This window comes from Schistocerca nitens, chromosome 1 (genome assembly GCF_023898315.1).
Source record: "Schistocerca nitens isolate TAMUIC-IGC-003100 chromosome 1, iqSchNite1.1, whole genome shotgun sequence".
Taxonomy (NCBI): domain Eukaryota; kingdom Metazoa; phylum Arthropoda; class Insecta; order Orthoptera; family Acrididae; genus Schistocerca; species Schistocerca nitens.
In genome coordinates, this window is record NC_064614.1 from 602978224 (window position 1) to 602996540 (window position 18317).

The 18317-nt window shown below is 38.8% G+C and overlaps 2 protein-coding genes across 2 annotated transcripts in view; one reads left to right on the forward strand and one right to left on the reverse strand.

The window, feature by feature from the left end:
- Positions 1–911, forward strand: part of LOC126256707 (acylamino-acid-releasing enzyme-like) — a 129378-nt gene extending 128467 nt beyond the window's left edge. The window contains exon 13 of the mRNA XM_049955503.1: positions 734–911. Coding sequence (XP_049811460.1) covers positions 734–833 — 100 coding nt within the window. The 3' untranslated portion in view covers positions 834–911. The remainder of the gene's footprint in view (positions 1–733) is intronic.
- Positions 912–1504: 593 nt separating this feature from the next.
- Positions 1505–18317, reverse strand: part of LOC126256733 (GTP-binding protein 128up) — a 65041-nt gene continuing 48228 nt past the window's right edge. The window contains exons 7-8 of the mRNA XM_049955505.1: positions 14517–14639; positions 1505–1745 (exon numbers count right to left, since the gene is read on the reverse strand). Of these exons, the coding sequence (XP_049811462.1) occupies positions 1643–1745; positions 14517–14639 (226 nt within the window). The 3' untranslated portion in view covers positions 1505–1642. The remainder of the gene's footprint in view (positions 1746–14516; positions 14640–18317) is intronic.

Below are 18317 nucleotides of genomic sequence, written 5' to 3' on the forward strand. Positions count from 1 at the left end.
TTTGCATCTTTTGAAACGATTTGCACCAATTCAGTAATGTAACATTTATACCTCAAGTCTTCTCCAGCATCTTCCAAAGTTCACTCTTAAAAATTGTTCCCAATGTCGAGAATGATGTTACGGGATTTACTGCAATCAAATTTATAAATTGGAAATTTCTTTTGATTGTGTGCAAGGACTTCTTTAAACAGTTGGGCTCTGAACTCACCAATGTTGATACAATATGGGTGCAGAGTTTGCTGACTACATCATGAGAACAGGGATAGTGATTGTGGGAAATTAGTAAATGGGCCATTCTTCATGATTTGAGGAAATTTTTAAAAAATAAATATCATTCATTTAAAAGGTGGAGTGCTGTATTTGTTAACTGGTGGCTTCTCCCACTGAATTAAGTAGCTATGTGTCAGGAAAATACTTCCTATCTCAGTGGGTAGAAGGAAGTAAATGAAGGAGCAACTTGCAATTTAATGGGTTACTGGATGTAACAGGTACTCTTATCCATATGACTGTACCCTTTCTATTCAGCAACAGACCAGTAGTTCCTAGCACTTATTTCTCCTAGGAAAGATTTTCATTATTCTCAACTGTAATAACTGGTGTTACTTTACAGACACACTCATAATGCAGTACTTAGTGCAAAATTCATATTATGAATTGTTACACCAAAAAAGAAAATTTATTTCAGCTATGAAATATTTCCGGTATGCATACATAAGGATTTCTTTTGTTTTAGGTTGCTGCTTTATGAGGACAATCATCCACTTAGTCAAGTTCCTGTGGAAATGGACAACCTTATAAACTCAGTTTTGTGGTTCATGCAGCACATGGAATAAGAAAGATTCTTTTCTAATATATGTTGTATATGTACATTATTTTCTTATATTACAGGAATTAAAACATTTTTCTTTAAACATTGCATCGTTTTAGCTTTCTTACTCTGTCCCTCTCTCATGATAAACATTAAGTCCAAACCTTACTCTTGTGAGTGATGTTTACAGTCTCTAGTAATGTACTATAGTTGGAGTCACAAACAATGGCAGTCAACTTTAGGTGTGTTCTGTGCACCTGATGTAATACATACTCTTAACAGCCCTGGAGTGTTTTGAACATTATGCCATGAATGTTGTAGCCAGTGTGAGCATTAAACATAATCATAATGAGTGAGTTAATGAATTTTTATTCCATTTACTGGAAATTATATGGCTGATAGTGATGTGTGACATTCTACATAAGCAAGTGAGACATAAATCGCAGGATACTCGCTTTCTTTAAGTGCAAAGCATCTGTATGCTTGGAACTGGCAATTCTATACTCCCTGTCCATACCTAGACCTGCGTGGACCACCATAGTTTCTGAACTGGTCTATAAAATTTGAAGTTTGAATTATTAAATTATTACAAAATTAATTTGTGTGTACAGTCTCACTTTTTGATAAGTAATCTATAACATAAGTTACTGGATACCAGGTAAATTTATTCTAGAGTCAATTTTCGTACAGGTTGGATTCACTAAATATATTTTATTTTTGATAAAATCAACATTCACAAATATCCATTGATTTCAAAGTATTCAGAATTGATGTTTATAAGTTGGCACTATCAGAAGAAGCCTTAAGTTTTCAGTGCCATCAAAAAATACAAAATCAGACCTTTTTCACAATCTGGACAACATCTTCATCCATGAGCATATGATCCTTGCCAACTTTCTGAGGTTGATGTTTTACAGAAGATCCCCATACAAGTGCACTGAAAATATAAGGAAACATGCTATTAGCAAACTTTTTAGAAAATCATTTACCTCTCTCTCTCTCTCTCCCCTCATATGTTATCCCCCATCCACTATCGCTCTTTAACCTTTTATGCACACATTTATTAATGTTCTATAAAACCATTTTATTTATTATACTGCCTTTCATTTGGATGATCTTTAATAAATGGGACATGATGAAATAGGTACTGTGGTTTGTAATTTACAATAGTTTTCCAGTATTTGTCTTCACTGCTGCATTTACATCTACAATACAACAAAACCCACTTATCATTACTATCACTTCAACAGATATACTTTCACCACTGCACTGTATGCTTCCTTAATATCTGTTCATGCCTTAGCAATATAGTAAAGCATTTGAGATTGACACTTTAAAGGAGGCTATGTCTTTTCCATTTGTCATCAGACTTAAAACCTAATAAGTTCCGAAAGCATGAATAATTCTCACATTGAAGGTCTGCAGTTTGGTAGCAGGAACTTACACCGCACAATGTGTAAATTTATATTTTTTGGATGTGCAGGGCAACAATCCACAATCAGAATTTTCTGTTATGATTCTTGCATCAGGGCTACGCAATTGCTTCTTGAATAGTTTAGATGTCATCCATGCTTTGTTACTGGCACTGTAGTTTGTTGGCAATGCTTTTAAAACAATGCCCCCCCCCTCCCCTTACACACACACACACACACACACACACACACACACACAATCATTAATTTCTTTCAGGACTATTAGCAATGCTGAAAAAGATCCTAGTTTCATTTATCTTGAAGATGTCCCTTGGTTTATATTTCTTTTTGCCATTCACTAAAATGTTTACATTTACCTGTCCCCTTCGCCACATGCAGTTTTGTACACTGCATTATACCACTACTTTAATCTATCAACCCATCCATTAGATATGGAGAAGCCCTTCAGTCCAAGTATATTGGCCACTTTCAGTACCTTTCCACACACCATTGTGTGCCACCTGAAAACAGTTTGTAATTTCTTCCGGCTCCACATATTTAGAGCAACTGACATGTTTCATCTTTTTTTTTTTAAATTTGGTGAGAATTACAGAAAACCCTGTGTCAAAGCAGACTTACTGGATGGGATGAGAAGGAAAAAATGGATTATGGATTTTAAATTAGCAGAAGACATTTTGAATAACACCCATATATATTTAAATAAGGGTGTCCTACAAACAATTATGGCATCAACTGTGACTTTCAGATCCTTTACTGAAAAACTTTCTCCATTACAACATTGCTCGCCTATCTTAAAACGTCCTTCCCACGATAAATGAGCCTTGTAAGCTTGTCAGCTTAACCATTCGTGACTTCAAGAACTTTCACTGAGTGCACTGCTGTCATACACTGAGACGACAAAAGTCATGGAATAATGATATGCACATATACAGATGACAGTAGTATCGCACACACAAGATATAAAAGGGTAGTGCATTAGGGGAGCTGTCATTTGTACTCAGATGAAAATGTGTCTGACATGATTATGGTCTCACAATGGAGATTAACAGACTCCGAATGCGGAATGGTAGTTGGGGCTAGACGCAAGGGACATTCGATTTCAGGAATCATTAGGGAATTCAATATTCTGAGATCCACAGTGTCAAGAGTGTGCCAAGAATACCAAATTTTAAGTATTACCTCTCACTACAGATGACACAGTGGGCAACGGCCTTCAATTAACGGCTGAGAGCAGCAGCATTTGCGTACAGTTGTCAGTGTTAACAGACAAGCAACACTGCGTGAAATAACCACAGAAATCAATGTGGGGTGTACGATGAACATATCCGTTAGGAGAGAGTGCTGAAATATGGTGTTAAAGGGCTATGGCAGCAGCAGATAGCTGACGCGAGTACCTTTGCTAACAGCACATCATCACCTGCAGTGCCTTTCCTGGGCTTGTGACCTTATTGGTTGCACCCTAGATGACTGGAAAACTGTGGCTGGGTCAGACGAGTCTAGGTTTCAGTTGGTAAGAGCAGATGGTAGGGTTCAAGTGTGGTCCAGACCCCACAAAGCCATGGACACAAGGCAGTGTGCAAGCTGATGGAGGCTCCATAATGGTGTGGGCTGTGTTTACAAGGAATGGACTGCATCCTTTGGTCCAGCTGAATCCATCATTAACTGGAAATGGTTACATTCAGCTACTTGGAGACCATTTGAAGCCATACATGGACTTCAAACAATGGTGGAACTTTTATGGATGACAATGCGTCGCGTCACCAGGCCACAATTGATCGCAAATGGTTTTAAGAATATTCTGAATAATTCTTGTGAATGATTTGACCATGCAAATAGCCCAACACAAATCTTGTTCAACATTAGACACAACTGAGGAATCATTTCATGCACAAAATCCTGCAATGGCAACACTTTCGTCATTATGGACAGCTATAGAGGCAGCATGTCTCAAATATTTCTGCAGGGGACTTCCAATGACTTGTCAAGTCCATTCCATGTCAAGTTACTGCACTACACCGGGCAAAAGGAGATCCGTCATGGTATTAGGAGGTATCCCGTAACTTTTGTCACCTCAGTGTATCCACCCGTTATACAGAAACTAACTTCTTTTAACTTTAAGATCAACCTCAGTATTTGTTCTACTACCATCCAACACCCTCCTGAGTTCGAATACCACATGCACATGGTTGAACTGTGGCCAAGAATTTCAGTCCAAGACATCTTTGTGACTATCATCACCTTCAACTGTGAAATAATTACTAGTGCAACTGAAAGGCACTTTGAGACCTAGCAATGCAGAATAGCTCCATTTGCTACAATTCTACTCATTATGTAAATAATTTTTTTCTGTTTTCCATCATACATATAACACACATACTGTATGTGCAAACTACGTTGTCAATCGGAGTGGTGGCTGATGGGAGCAGCCATAAAGGCACAGTTGCTACCATTTGCCACTTTGCCGATTGTCAACATAGTCTGCATGTAGCAATGACTGAATTCTTATTCACATATTTCAAGTAACTTTAATATTAATCTTATTAATTTCCCCAATTACTGATTACAATAATTAATTAGTTCACATAGAAATATTCTATTTACTAAAATATTCATAATTTATGATACCTAAAGACCACGTGCCTGTCAATATTCAAGGATTTTAAAATTTGATTGTTTCAGGACTGACCTAGTTTATTTAAAAGCTCTTATTACTGATGTTTCAATGAATGTTTTACTTTTTCCAAGAACTCAATAAATATCTCAGATGTTATATGTATTCAAAATTTTTGTTTTCCAGAGAGTTCCAATATTAAATGTAATTATTTTCAAAATTCATAACTATAGTTTTGTAACCCCAATTTTCACTAAAATGAGTTGTTAATTTGTTAATTAGGCCAGTTACAAAAATTAATTTTCTCAAGAACCCATGGTAAATTTTAGGAATTCCATTACACATTAAATTGATTTCCATAAAACAGTACTGATGATTTCGCCATCTGTTAGTTTTACAGCTAATGGTTAATCAAATGTACTTCTTTAACTATTGTATCTTTGTGGCCTATATGTTAATAACTAAAATGTAACAGTCCAGTATTTTGTTAATTTATAATTTCCTGTAATACATGCAGTTATACATAGACATCATGCACAAAGCCTTAGCGAGTCAGAAGCTAGCATTCATTATGCAAACAATCTAGGTTTCGTCACATAATTTTCAGACAGTTGGTATCATAGTGCAAAGTTACTTTGTCAGTATTGGGCAAGTAGTCAAACTATTCAGCCATTATTTTATTTATGTCATTTGCCAGTCACTGCTATGTAGTTAAAGTATAAAATTAAAATGTTGCCACTTTTAAAATATTTAGCCGCTCTTAGATGATGTGAAATCCAAAATTCCTGAACACAAGCTAGTCACTGAAATGTTACTATGCGATAATAAACCAAGACGACCGAAAAGTAATTTCTGCAATGTTAGTTAAGAACTGTTTACCAAATCCAACAATCACAGGAAGTCTATCAAACAAGAAATGTTTGAGACTTTGGAGGCATTGTTATAGATTGGTAATGTTTCATCTTCACAACGGTATCTGTAAACTGAACGGGTGACCTCAATGATAATACAGTGTGATGTGGCCTGTGAATTTCTTCACATGTTCATGTAAATATTAACGTAGCAAATGCCCCACTTACCACGGAAACTTGAAATTGTAGCTTTGCATAACTCTTTGTGTTCACAAAGATATAAAAAAAGAGCCAATTCCAATTTTCCACTACATGTCAAATACTGTTGATTAACTATTCATTCAACACAGTAAACAAGCATGCTGGATCACATCGGCTTATTAAGACTGTGGGCAAGATACGTAGGACTCAATACCTGCAACTATGTACAGTGGAGCAGCACTATTGCAATTGGTTCTCAAAATTGTGAAAGTCGGCATGATACATGTATTTTGTGGAAGATTCAATTGTAAACTGTCATGCATGAAAGATAACACTTCCAACAAAAGGTTTCACAGGCATTTGCGGAGTGAAAAAGAGACTGGGGACAATAGCTATTTTCAGTATAGGAGACATTCCCCCGACAAATGTGGTTTTACTGACACTGTAAATGGTCCTGGGATGGTTCCTCATAGTTATGTCCTTTTTTTTTTAAATTTTAAGGTTCACATCAATGTGGAGTACTGAAGTGTAAAATTGATAAAATACACTCCTGGAAATGGAAAAAAGAACACATTGACACCGGTGTGTCAGACCCACCATACTTGCTCCGGACACTGCGAGAGGGCTGTACAAGCAATGATCACACGCACGGCACAGCGGACACACCAGGAACCGCGGTGTTGGCCGTCGAATGGCGCTAGCTGCGCAGCATTTGTGCACCGCCGCCGTCAGTGTCAGCCAGTTTGCCGTGGCATACGGAGCTCCATCGCAGTCTTTAACACTGGTAGCATGCCGCGACAGCGTGGACGTGAACCGTATGTGCAGTTGACGGACTTTGAGCGAGGGCGTATAGTGGGCATGCGGGAGGCCGGGTGGACGTACCGCCGAATTGCTCAACACGTGGGGCGTGAGGTCTCCACAGTGCATCGATGTTGTCGCCAGTGGTCGGCGGAAGGTGCACGTGCCCGTCGACCTGGGACCGGACCGCAGCGACGCACGGATGCACGCCAAGACCGTAGGATCCCACGCAGTGCCGTAGGGGACCGCACCGCCACTTCCCAGCAAATTAGGGACACTGTTGCTCCTGGGGTATCGGCGAGGAAATCAGGACTGCATACGACCGAGGCACACAGGGCCAACACCCGGCAACATGGTGTGGGGAGCGATCTCCTACACTGGCCGTACACCACTGGTGATCGTCGAGGGGACACTGAATAGTGCACGGTACATCCAAACCGTCATCGAACCCATCGTTCTACCATTCCTAGACCGGCAAGGGAACTTGCTGTTCCAACAGGACAATGCACGTCCGCATGTATCCTGTGCCACCCAACGTGCTCTAGAAGGTGTAAGTCAACTACCCTGGCCAGCAAGATCTCCGGATCTGTCCCCCATTGAGCATGTTTGGGACTGGATGAAGCGTCGTCTCACGCGGTCTGCACGTCCAGCACGAACGCTGGTCCAACTGAGGCGCCAGGTGGAAATGGCATGGCAAGCCGTTCCACAGGACTACATCCAGCATCTCTACGATCGTCTCCATGGGAGAATAGCAGCCTGCATTGCTGCGAAAGGTGGATATACACTGTACTAGTGCCGACATTGTGCATGCTCTGTTGCCTGTGTCTATGTGCCTGTGGTTCTGTCAGTGTGATCATGTGATGTATTTGACCCCAGGAATGTGTCCCTTCCTGGGACAATGAATTCACGGTGTTCTTATTTCAATTTCCAGGAGTGTATGTTTGCATGTAGGTTAACAAGGAAGACAGTACATAAATATTTCGGAGGCAGTATAACTGACTGTAAAATGTAAGCTTTCATGGCCAGAAATGTCACACAATAAAATGTTCCAGGCTATTATGCAGTGGTCAAATGGATGGGGAGCCCCTTCAGCCCGCTTAACTTCTTTATAGAAAAATTCGAGGAGCACACTTTGGAAACTGCGAAAGAGAAACTGAATCTTTGGTTCTGTTACATCGATGATACATTTGTTTTGTGGCAGGATGGCAACGAGGAACTGGATCGTTTTCACAACACCTGAACGGGATCAATCCAAAGATTCAGTTTACCAAAGACGAGGTGGCAAGCAGAAGATTAAATTTTCTTGATGTGCTAATTTTCAAGATAGAAGAGGGTAGCTTGGGCCACATGGTTTACCGAAAACCGACGCAGACAGACCGTTTTCCTACACCGGGATTCGAACCACCACCCACAAGAAAAGCGAGGCATAAAAAAAAGTTGGCAGGCAAAGCAAGGAAAATCTGTGAACCAGAGCTGCTTGATGCAGAATTAAAACATCTCACCAATGCATTGCCCAAGAATGGTTATTCATTTGCCGAGGTGAAAAGAGCGTTAAGACCACCACGTAGAGATCATAGCGATGCTCAAGCGCTGGTGAAATCGAAAGTTTTCCTGCCATTCATTAAGGACATCAATGACCTCATAGGAAAAATCTTGAAAAAGTAGAAGATTGCAGTAATCTACAGGGAGCGGTAGGGGTGAGGAGAGATACAGACTTGGGGGAGAGGTTCTGTGATGTGCCTAAGTATTTGAAGAGGGACAGGAGATCCTGCTGCTTTCTCAAATAGGATCACTATGGCTGCAGGCTGTAGGTGGATGAATCTGACAGCTGGTAATCCCTGCACTTTGTAAGCACAATGGGGGGGGGGGAGCCTTGTCTGCAGATAGTGTTATAAGGTTAGGATCAGATTTTAGGTGGTGGACTACAGTTCTTTTTGTGGATGTAAGGTTGGTTTCTATGTTGAGGGATTTGGGGAACGATGCAACCTTCGAGGTTAGGAAATTCTGGGAGGTTAACGGGGTGGTTCATGGTTGGATGGAGGAGTGAACAGTCAGGCAGTGTTCAATATTGGTTTTGGACTGAGTCTGATTGGTAAAGTCTAGCGTAACTGAATTTGGGTGTGGGGCAAAAGGGAAGGCCTTTAGAAAATAATGATACTTCAGTGGGACTTAGGCTTTTGGAGGACAGGTTCATGACTGTGTTTCAGGTCTGTTTAGGTTCTGGATTCTCTATGGCGATGGGACGGAATTTCTGACAGTGAGGTAACTGTAGGAGGTCTGCAAGACAGGGTTTTTGGCCATGATAGGATGTGGGTGATGTTAGAAGGCTCTTTTAAATATGTGGATGATGGCAGTTCAAGGCGGAAGGAGGAGATGAACAGGTTGGAGAGTTTCTTGAGGTGTCATTGTGCACACTGCTCTAGTTCCTGGACCACAAGAGTTTCCATCCGGATGGAGTACAGGAATTTAGGATTGGAGAGGAGGTATTGCAGGCAAGTTTGAGCCTGATGTACATGGTTTTGCATGGCTATGTTGGTTAGGGCTATGGACAGTCAGAATTTGAACACACGACATCATTGTGGAAGGAGGGGTTGCAGCCAGATATGAAAATTCCATGAACTACGCAACAGTTCAGGAACATTGATTAAAATTCTTCTGGGTATTATGCCGCATCATTGCTAAAAACTAACAACAATAATAAACTACAACCGATGTTTCGGCTGAATTGCAACGGCCTTCCTCAGGGCACGACTGGTTTTGCATGGGGATAGGTGCTTCTATTTATTACAGACTATCAATGTCTGACGTCACTGTTGTAAAACTTTTAATTGGCCCTCTAATATGATTGGCTGGTCATGATGTAAGGGAAGATGGAAAGAAAGAGGCTATTCGTGGATGCCCATGTTGTCAATGATTGGTAACTGTCCGCCAATCAGCATTCGGCTTCTGGTTGGCAAGTTTCCTCCTGGTGTGTGTGGAAGTGGACTGACAGTTGCTCCACAGCTGTTTGTGCAGATGCGTCTGTGTCCCGTGTAGCTTCTGCCCTGTAACCGCTCGCTGTTTGGCGGACAGTTACCAATCGTTGACGACATGGACATCCACGAATAGACTCTTTCTTTCCCTCTTCCCTTATGTCATGACCAGCCAATCATATTAGAGGGCCAATTAAAAGTTTTACAACGGTGACGTCAGACATCGATAGTCTGTAATAAATAGAAGCACCTATCCCCAGGCAAAACAGTCGTGCCCTGAGGAAGGCCGTTGCAATTCAGCCAAAATGTCGGTTTTTGTTTATTTTTGTTGTTAGTTTTTAGCAATGACGCGGCATAATACCCAGAAGAATTTTAATCACTATGACACTGGCCACAGAAGCCTACGTTCTTAATTCAGGAACGGTAGGTGGGACTGGGTTCTGGCTAAGGATAGGGAAACTTTTATGTATTGGGAAAGATTGAAGTTATTACAGAGAAACACGTATGTTTGTCAGCTAGCTAAAGTTGGTATTATGCACACATTTTGTAACATCGCAGTTTTAGGTGAGGGTATTTTGAATTATGGTAGCATAAGGTAACAACAGAGGTCAGGCCTGAAATATCTTGCTTCAATGCTGCCAACCTCAACAAGCAATTGCGCAGTAGCAATCACCAAATGATTCATACAATCTTCTTTGCTTTGGGTTGTGTGTTGCTCATTCATTTCTTTTCTGATTGAGACTGACTCTTATGACACCAGAAAGGATAATCGATCCCTATAACCATTTGTTAGTTCTGCTTTTGCAGAATAATGAAATGCAGGCTATAGACAACTTATAGGGTATTTAACCAAAGCTTCAGTATCACTAAAAGTTTAGTGATTGTGTATTACCTGATCCACAATATGTAAGGGACAAGAGTGGTAAATTATGGTTTTTCATAATTCCTATCAGTGAATTAAACTGTATGGTTCACTTATATACCGAATCAGCATCATTTAAATTATTTCAGATCATTTACGTGTAATTAGCAGACAGCTGTAATTAGTTATAAAACCTAATGATGTAATCTGTTGTAAATTTCAGAAAAATTTATAATTTCATTCACGTGATTGCATTATTGCATTCCCCACAGAAATGTCAGGAGAAATATCTATGTTGTAATGAAACCAATAATTAATAGTAAAATTTGTTAATTTCAACTTACGTAAAAAAAGACTTTTTGAACATTTATCTGTCATCTGATGTACTTAATGTGATTTCTGCCCTTTATGTATCATGTAAATAATGAAAAACCAATTAGATCAGTTGTAATTAACTTTTTCACCAACAGTGCTCGAACATTCTGATGTAAACACTATTGATTTTCAGTCATTTTGGCATTTTGTACTGTACCTCAGTTAATGTTCAGAGTACATCCAATGTGAAATCAAAATGTAATTAATGATATTATAAGTATTGTAAATGTAACTTCATAACCAAATTTCTGCACAAGTCAAAAGAACAATATTTAGAAATGTATTCAGAATGAATCATGATTTATTGTCTTTAGAACCTTACGTACAGTTTGTTGCAAATCATTAACTTTTCATTATAAAATCAGTAAATGTGCGATGCAAAGCTCTTTTAAGTCCATCACAGTTTAGCCAATGTAATGACGAAAAGTCTGTAACAGCTGCTGCGTGAATATCTTTGTAACTGCTTTCAGAAAATACATCTGTTGTTAAATGGATTCATCTGCACGTTGGAAAAACATCCAAGTTTGCATCAAGTTTGAAATCCAGGCAAATCACCAATATGCAACCCCTGATGGACTTTATTGGTGGAGGAGATTCGATGGTTCATAACTAAATATTCCACAACAAAAACTACATCACTCTCATACTACAATGAATCTCTCATAATGAGAAGTATTTTAGCCTGGACTGCAGTTGGAGTAACAATAGAAGGGTTAGGCTGCCAGCCTTGCAAGAGGGTGGCAGGGCTTGTTTCCCCTCACTGCACTTCTTCCCTTGGGCAATTTAAAGTTCTCATTTGTTTATGCGCCCACACAACTGCCAGTTTATAATGTTCAGCGAACTGGTCAACGAATTTTGATGTAGCTGAGAGTCTTCCTGTGAAGCGTAAAGAGTTATTTTCAGTTTTAATTTTACTCTAAGTATCTTACAATTCTATCTGTGTCAAATGATGATGAATATTCAAGAAAGGGCTCTGCAACATGCTAATCAGGGATTATGTGCTACAGATTTGAGATCAGTGTTTTGCTGAATCTGTAATGCTCAACATGGGAGGGAAAAAGATAAAGAGAAGCACTTGTTAACAGAAATAATTGTGAAAGCTTAAGTAGAGCCAAAAGAAGAAAACAAGAAAAGTCTATTTCAGGGAAAAACAAAGAGGAAATTTATTCTCACTTTTATAATTTTTATCTCTAATATCTTTTTTGTAGCAATCCATTTTACAGCACTGAGGCTTTGTCCTTGGGAATGTAGTGTGCAACATTTCAAAATTACACATGTGCTCATTTGTAAAGAAAAAAGTTCTAATTTCGCCAAAAATAGATGCTGCATTTTCAGGTCCCCACAATCATGAGTGCTTCTACAACTGGTCCCACTTTGAAGTTCATTTAGAAAATGGCCAAAAGGTGTATCTAAACAGAAAACTTAAGTGCTCAATGCACTGAAAACTACGCTACTTCTTTGAGAGTTGGCCCCTTTGCGAAAATTCTGCTATAACCCAAAGTACTGGAATATTACATTTGGTACATCTCTACAATCAAAAAAAGGAAAAGAGAAGTGGACACTGGTATATGGCCAAGCATTAAGAAATAATATGCATTAGGCAGAGGACATAGTTACACCCAAATAACATGGAGTGCAGCTGTCTTTCTATTCTTCTCCACGAAGACCAGAGCCCAAAGATGGTTGTAGAATTAAGAACAGTAAATGATGATGTAACTTCTATCTCCTAATTTGTGGGCAAGTCTTTAGGGTAACTTGAAGATGATCAAGAACACTTAAAAGAGGCCTCACTTGGTCAGTTTCCATTTATGATGCAAGAGCTTATTATAGTTATGTCGGTGTTTATCCAAGTATCAGAGCCATTATGTCTGCGGAGTATTCGAAGAAAAGCTGCCAGAACACTTTAAATGTCAAACACATGGACAAGTAGGTGGAGATACGGACCACTTAAAATGAGATGTTCAATAAATTGTCGAATTTTAGCACGCATTTCATGTCTGATTCTACACACAATCTTTTCCTCACAACACACTAATAATACACCAGCTTCCACTTCTTATAAAGAAGTGACAGTCATCCACAAGCCATTCAACTTCTGTTAGAAGCACAGGCATACTGCTATCTTATGTAAGTCTTTCTAATAGTTCACATTTTTCCCCAAACCCTTTCATTTCTAAATTTCTTCCATTGTTATTTAATTTTATATGTTTTATTACATACTGAAAGACTGCGTATTATTCATGCCTTAGGTTTTGGTTAAAGACTGGATATATTAAAATGCTCTTGGATGTGTGTTAGAGATGGGAAAAAGCAAACGGTTAAAACCTATACCGATACTTAAATTATGAGTAAATGCTATTTTTTTGTATTTGTTTGGTCTCTTAAAAGATGTGTTTTTTTATTTTTACTAATAACTGAGTAAAAAAACTAATATAGCAATTATCCATAGCAGCAGTGCTAAAATTTTTCATTTTCAAATGTTTTTTTTTAAGAAAGAATTAACTTTTATTCATAAAATATTGCATTATCATAGAAAATGGGAAACACAATCAGTGCTATTTTAACAACAATGCCAACAAAAATGAGCAATAAACACATGGCATAAGCACAGGTACAGCATCGCTGATACAATAGTATCCCTTTTGCTGCATGTCGTGAGTTAATGTATGCATGTTCACACTGTGCAAAAGACTTGTCCGCACTTTATCTTTATGGTAGTTTCTTGCTGTTGTCACCAGACATTTGTTGTATTTCAGAATGGCACCAAACCTAGACTGGAAACATTTTTACCAAGTGACACTGTAATGAAGTACACTGCTTTGTTTGCCACAAAAGATTAAAGACCTGTCTGCCATTTCTATGAAATAATAATATAAGTAGAAATTAGCTAATCTGCTGCCTGTGTCTACATAATATACCTTTATCTGCTTGTAGCCCTTGACAACGGACAAATGAACATGAAAAACAGAATTCTTCAACCTCAGTTTTCATCCTTTAGGCCACACGAGTAAGGGTGAGAGCCCCAATTACAACATAATTTTTGAACGGAGTCTCAAAAAATTAGAATCAATCGGAAAAAACTGGCGATTTTTTGTATTCTTCAACCACTTATCTTTTTCCGAGAAAAGAAGTGAACGGTTGATGGACTAAATTTTCTTTTACTTGCCTATTTAATCTAATATTTTTGATTCTATGTATCTTGAAACTGAGAGAATCAAACTATTTCAAGCTTTGTTTGATTCCAACATTTATCACAGGAAATAAAAAGCATAAAAAACTGAAAATTGGTTATTTCAGAAACAGGTTATTCTTAGTGATCTTAACTAACAGGTTAACCTGGCGTGGAGGGGGGGGGGGGGAAAAAAAAATAAATAAATAAAATAAAAATATCACCGAAGACCGGTTGTTTCAGTAATAACCACCATCCATAATATGTACACAGATGTACTCTATTGCTTCCTATTTATGAGACAAAAATAATTACTATGGATGCTGAGACAACTGCACTGCTTCTGTTTAATGTTCTGGATGTAATCTACACCTCTAGTGGTGAATTACTCTAAAAATATAATTTATACTCAATTGTTGCAATTCTGCAAACTTACTATTTAAATTCTTTCGCTATTGAGCGATGAAGCTTGTTGCAGAAGTCTTCCACACTGCGTCTGTCAGAGTGAAGTACAACAGGTGACTCGTAGTCAGGAAGCTGCCCTTTAGGTTTTGTGTATCTGTAACACATTAAAGTAACACTGGTCAGTACAATGAATTAACTTTGGTCTAGTCAGCATCTTTTGACCATTATGTTTGATTTAGAAAACAGAGATAACTATTTGAGTGAGACACTCATAAATTTATCGACTGCTTCAAATGGCGAGAGAACAATGTCCATATTTAAAGATGAGTGATGCAGTAATTTTTCGTTACACCATACTGAAGCAAGGAAACACTTACTGTTTGCTCAAGTACAAGGTATGAAATAAACTTCATTTACAAAATTTTAGAGCATTTAGAGGAGATAAAAAGAAATTTTTTTATGGAACAAATATTTCATAGGGGCATCATTTCCTCACTAGGGCTGCGGGAATATTTTGACACTGCTGATAGTCAGAGATGGTGTTCAAACTGATGACTGTTGTTTTAGAGGTGTTGGTGAAAGTGTTGCCCACTTACATTAATGCAGATCTGAAATTTGTATGTTAGTGGTCATCTAAAATATTCAAAACAACCAAGTGTTTCTAAATAATGGCTGCAGCTTCATCCATACAGGCAACCAGCCCTTCTGGAACGTCTACCGGTGCCTCGTAAAGGTTCCATCTGAACCCCCCCCCCCTCCTCCCCCCCTCCCCAGATGTCGGCAGCACAGAAATGATACACCTCTGATATTTTTGTCATGTAAAAAACAATATGTTTATCTCCTCTAAAACTTAGTATATGTAATTTTTGACACACTCTTTACTGATAACTGAAAGAGTGAAATAATGCTCTCTCCACTGGCAAAACATTCTACATTGGTCTCACATTGGGATATCCAGGACAGGACTGCCAAGGGGGAGGTTACCATGAGAAGACTGAATAACCATGAATGGGCAGCAGTCTACATGAGTAGAAGTGTGGAAAGTCAGAAGTTTGAACTTGATAGGTAAGCTTTGTCAAATGAGAAATGTAAAGATTCAGTTTAAATGTAGTGGGAGAGCAGTGAGGTGAAAACTTATATTTCTTGTGTCTTTCTCCTGCAGCGGTGCAGGGGTCAGCTTCGTTATGAACGGATTTTTCATGGTTAATTTAAGGGGTGGCCAGATGCCCTTCTTGTCACAACCCTGTTACCTCTCAGGACAGAAGGTGTGTAGCCCAAATGTCTGTATACAGTTATTCATGCGAAAGTGAGCAAAAATTTTCTATATGTTGGTGCATTGTGTAACCGAGATTGGACATGGGTACCAGCCCAGTATTCACCTGGTAGGATGTGGGAAACCACCTAAAAACCACATACAGGCTGGCTGGCAAACCGACCCTCATCGTTAATCTGCGGGGCAGATTCAATCTAAGGCCAGCGCATCTCCCCATCCTGAAAGAGGCACTTTAAGGTGCACAGCTATCCAGGCGAGTAGATCAGTGAAATGAAATGGAAAGAAGATAATTATTTCTGGTCAGACAAATGTAGGGTAACATCTATAGCAGTACAAAATGGTATAACTGGAGTAGGATTCATTACTTATGGGAAGGTAGGGTAGTGAGTGAGTTATTTCGAACAATTCAGTGATAAGACTGTTCATCAGAATCGACAGCAAACCAATGCCAACAAAAACAAGCAGAAGATGAAGACACAACGGAAGTATATGAGGATATTAAACACATATTTCAGTACATAAAGGGAGATGAAAATCTGATAATCATGGGTGACAAATTCGGTAGTAGGGGAAAGAACAGAAGACAGGGTTCTGTATGTGGGCTTGGTAATAGGAATGAGACAGGACTTCTGCAGTAATCTTCAACTCGTAATAGTGAATATACTGTTGAAAAATCTCAAGGGGTGGTGATAAACTTGCAAAAGGCCTGAAGACGCATGAAGATGCCATTTTATTACAATGTGGTGTAACAGAGATACTAATATCAGATACTGGATTATGAGGCATACCCAGAAGCAGATATAGACACAGACCACAATTTAGTAATGATGAGAAGTAGGCTTAAGGTTAAGAGAATCACCAGGAAGAATCAAAGTAGAAAGAAGCGGGATACTAAAGTTCTATACTGGGATTATGGATACCATAGCAGCAGTTCTCTGGAAGAGTAATGGATACCTCTAACAAGGGAAATCACAGAAGTTGGACAGATAAATACTGGTACAAGGAATGTAAACACCACCTTGGGTAAACAGAGAAAATACTTCAACTGATGGATGGAAGAAGGAAATACAAAAATGCTCACAGGAAATTGGTTTGAATACAGCAATATAAAACAGAAATTAAATAAATAAAAAGCACAGGGAAAGCTAAGGTGAAGTGGCTGCAGGATTTTGAAAATGCTCATTTGGAACGACAGATTCGGATGGAGAAAAGTCAAAACAACCTTCCGTGAAATTAAAAGCAAAGGAGTCAACTTTAAAGAGCACAAGAGGAATTCCACCATTAAATGCAGGGGAGGAGCCGACTGATGACATTACAGTAGAAGACTCAGGGTGTCAATACTGGTGACATAGTTGATTCAATATTAATGAGAGTTTAATAGAGCTTTAGAAGACTTGCAGTCAAGCAAGGTGGAAGGCATAGGTAACATTTCTTCAGAATTTCTGAAAATCTATGAGACCAGAGATGTACCATCCACTTTTGGAAAATTATCATCCACCCAATGCCAAAGATGGCAAGTGCAGATAAGTGTGAGAAATAATCCCCCAATTAGCTTAACAGTTCATGAATCAAAGTTGCTGATACAAATAATGTACAGAAGAATGGAAATGGAAACTGAGGATCTGTTCATGACAATCATTTTCACTTTGGGAAAGATAAAGGCTCTAGAGGCAGTTCTGATGTACTTGATAGCTCAAGAAAGATTTAAGAAAAATCAAGGGCAAGTTCACTGGATTTCTCAATCTAGAAATACCATGAAACAATGTAAAATGGTGCAAGATGTTCGAGATCCTCAAAAAATCATTATAAGCTATTGGGGAAGACAGATAATATACAATATGTGTTAAGTCAAACAATGGAAAATCCAGGATGGAATGTAACAATATTATGAGAAGGAAAGTTGCTGCTCACCATATAGTGGAGATGCTGAGTTGCAGGTAGGCACAGCAAAAAGAGTTTCACACTTAAAGCTTTCGCCGAATGACCTTTGCCAACAATACACACACATACGCGCGCACACACACACACACACACACACACACACACACACACACACACACACACACACACACACACACTCATGCAAACACAACTCACACATGCAACTCAGCATCTCTGCTATATGGTGAGTAGCAACTTTCCTTCTCATAATATTGGTACAATATATGTAAGAACTGACAAGGAACAATAGGAATCTAAGATCAAGAATGAAGTGCTTAGCTTAAAATGGGGGTAAGACAAGGATTCAGCCTTTGTGTTCTACTGTTCAAAGGTACATCAAAGAAGCAATGGTGGAACTAATAGATAGGTTCAGGTGTGGGATCAAAATTCAAGGAGAAAAGGTATGAATGACAGGATTCACTAACGAGATTGCTAACCTCAGTGGAAGCGAGAGAACATCACAGGACATATTGCATGGAATGAACAGTCTACTGGGCACAAAATATGGACTGAGTGTGAACCGAACAAAGACAAAAATGATGACAGTTGCAGAGATGAGATTAATGAGGAACTTAACATCAAAATTGCGGACAACAAAGTAGACAAAGTGAAGGAATT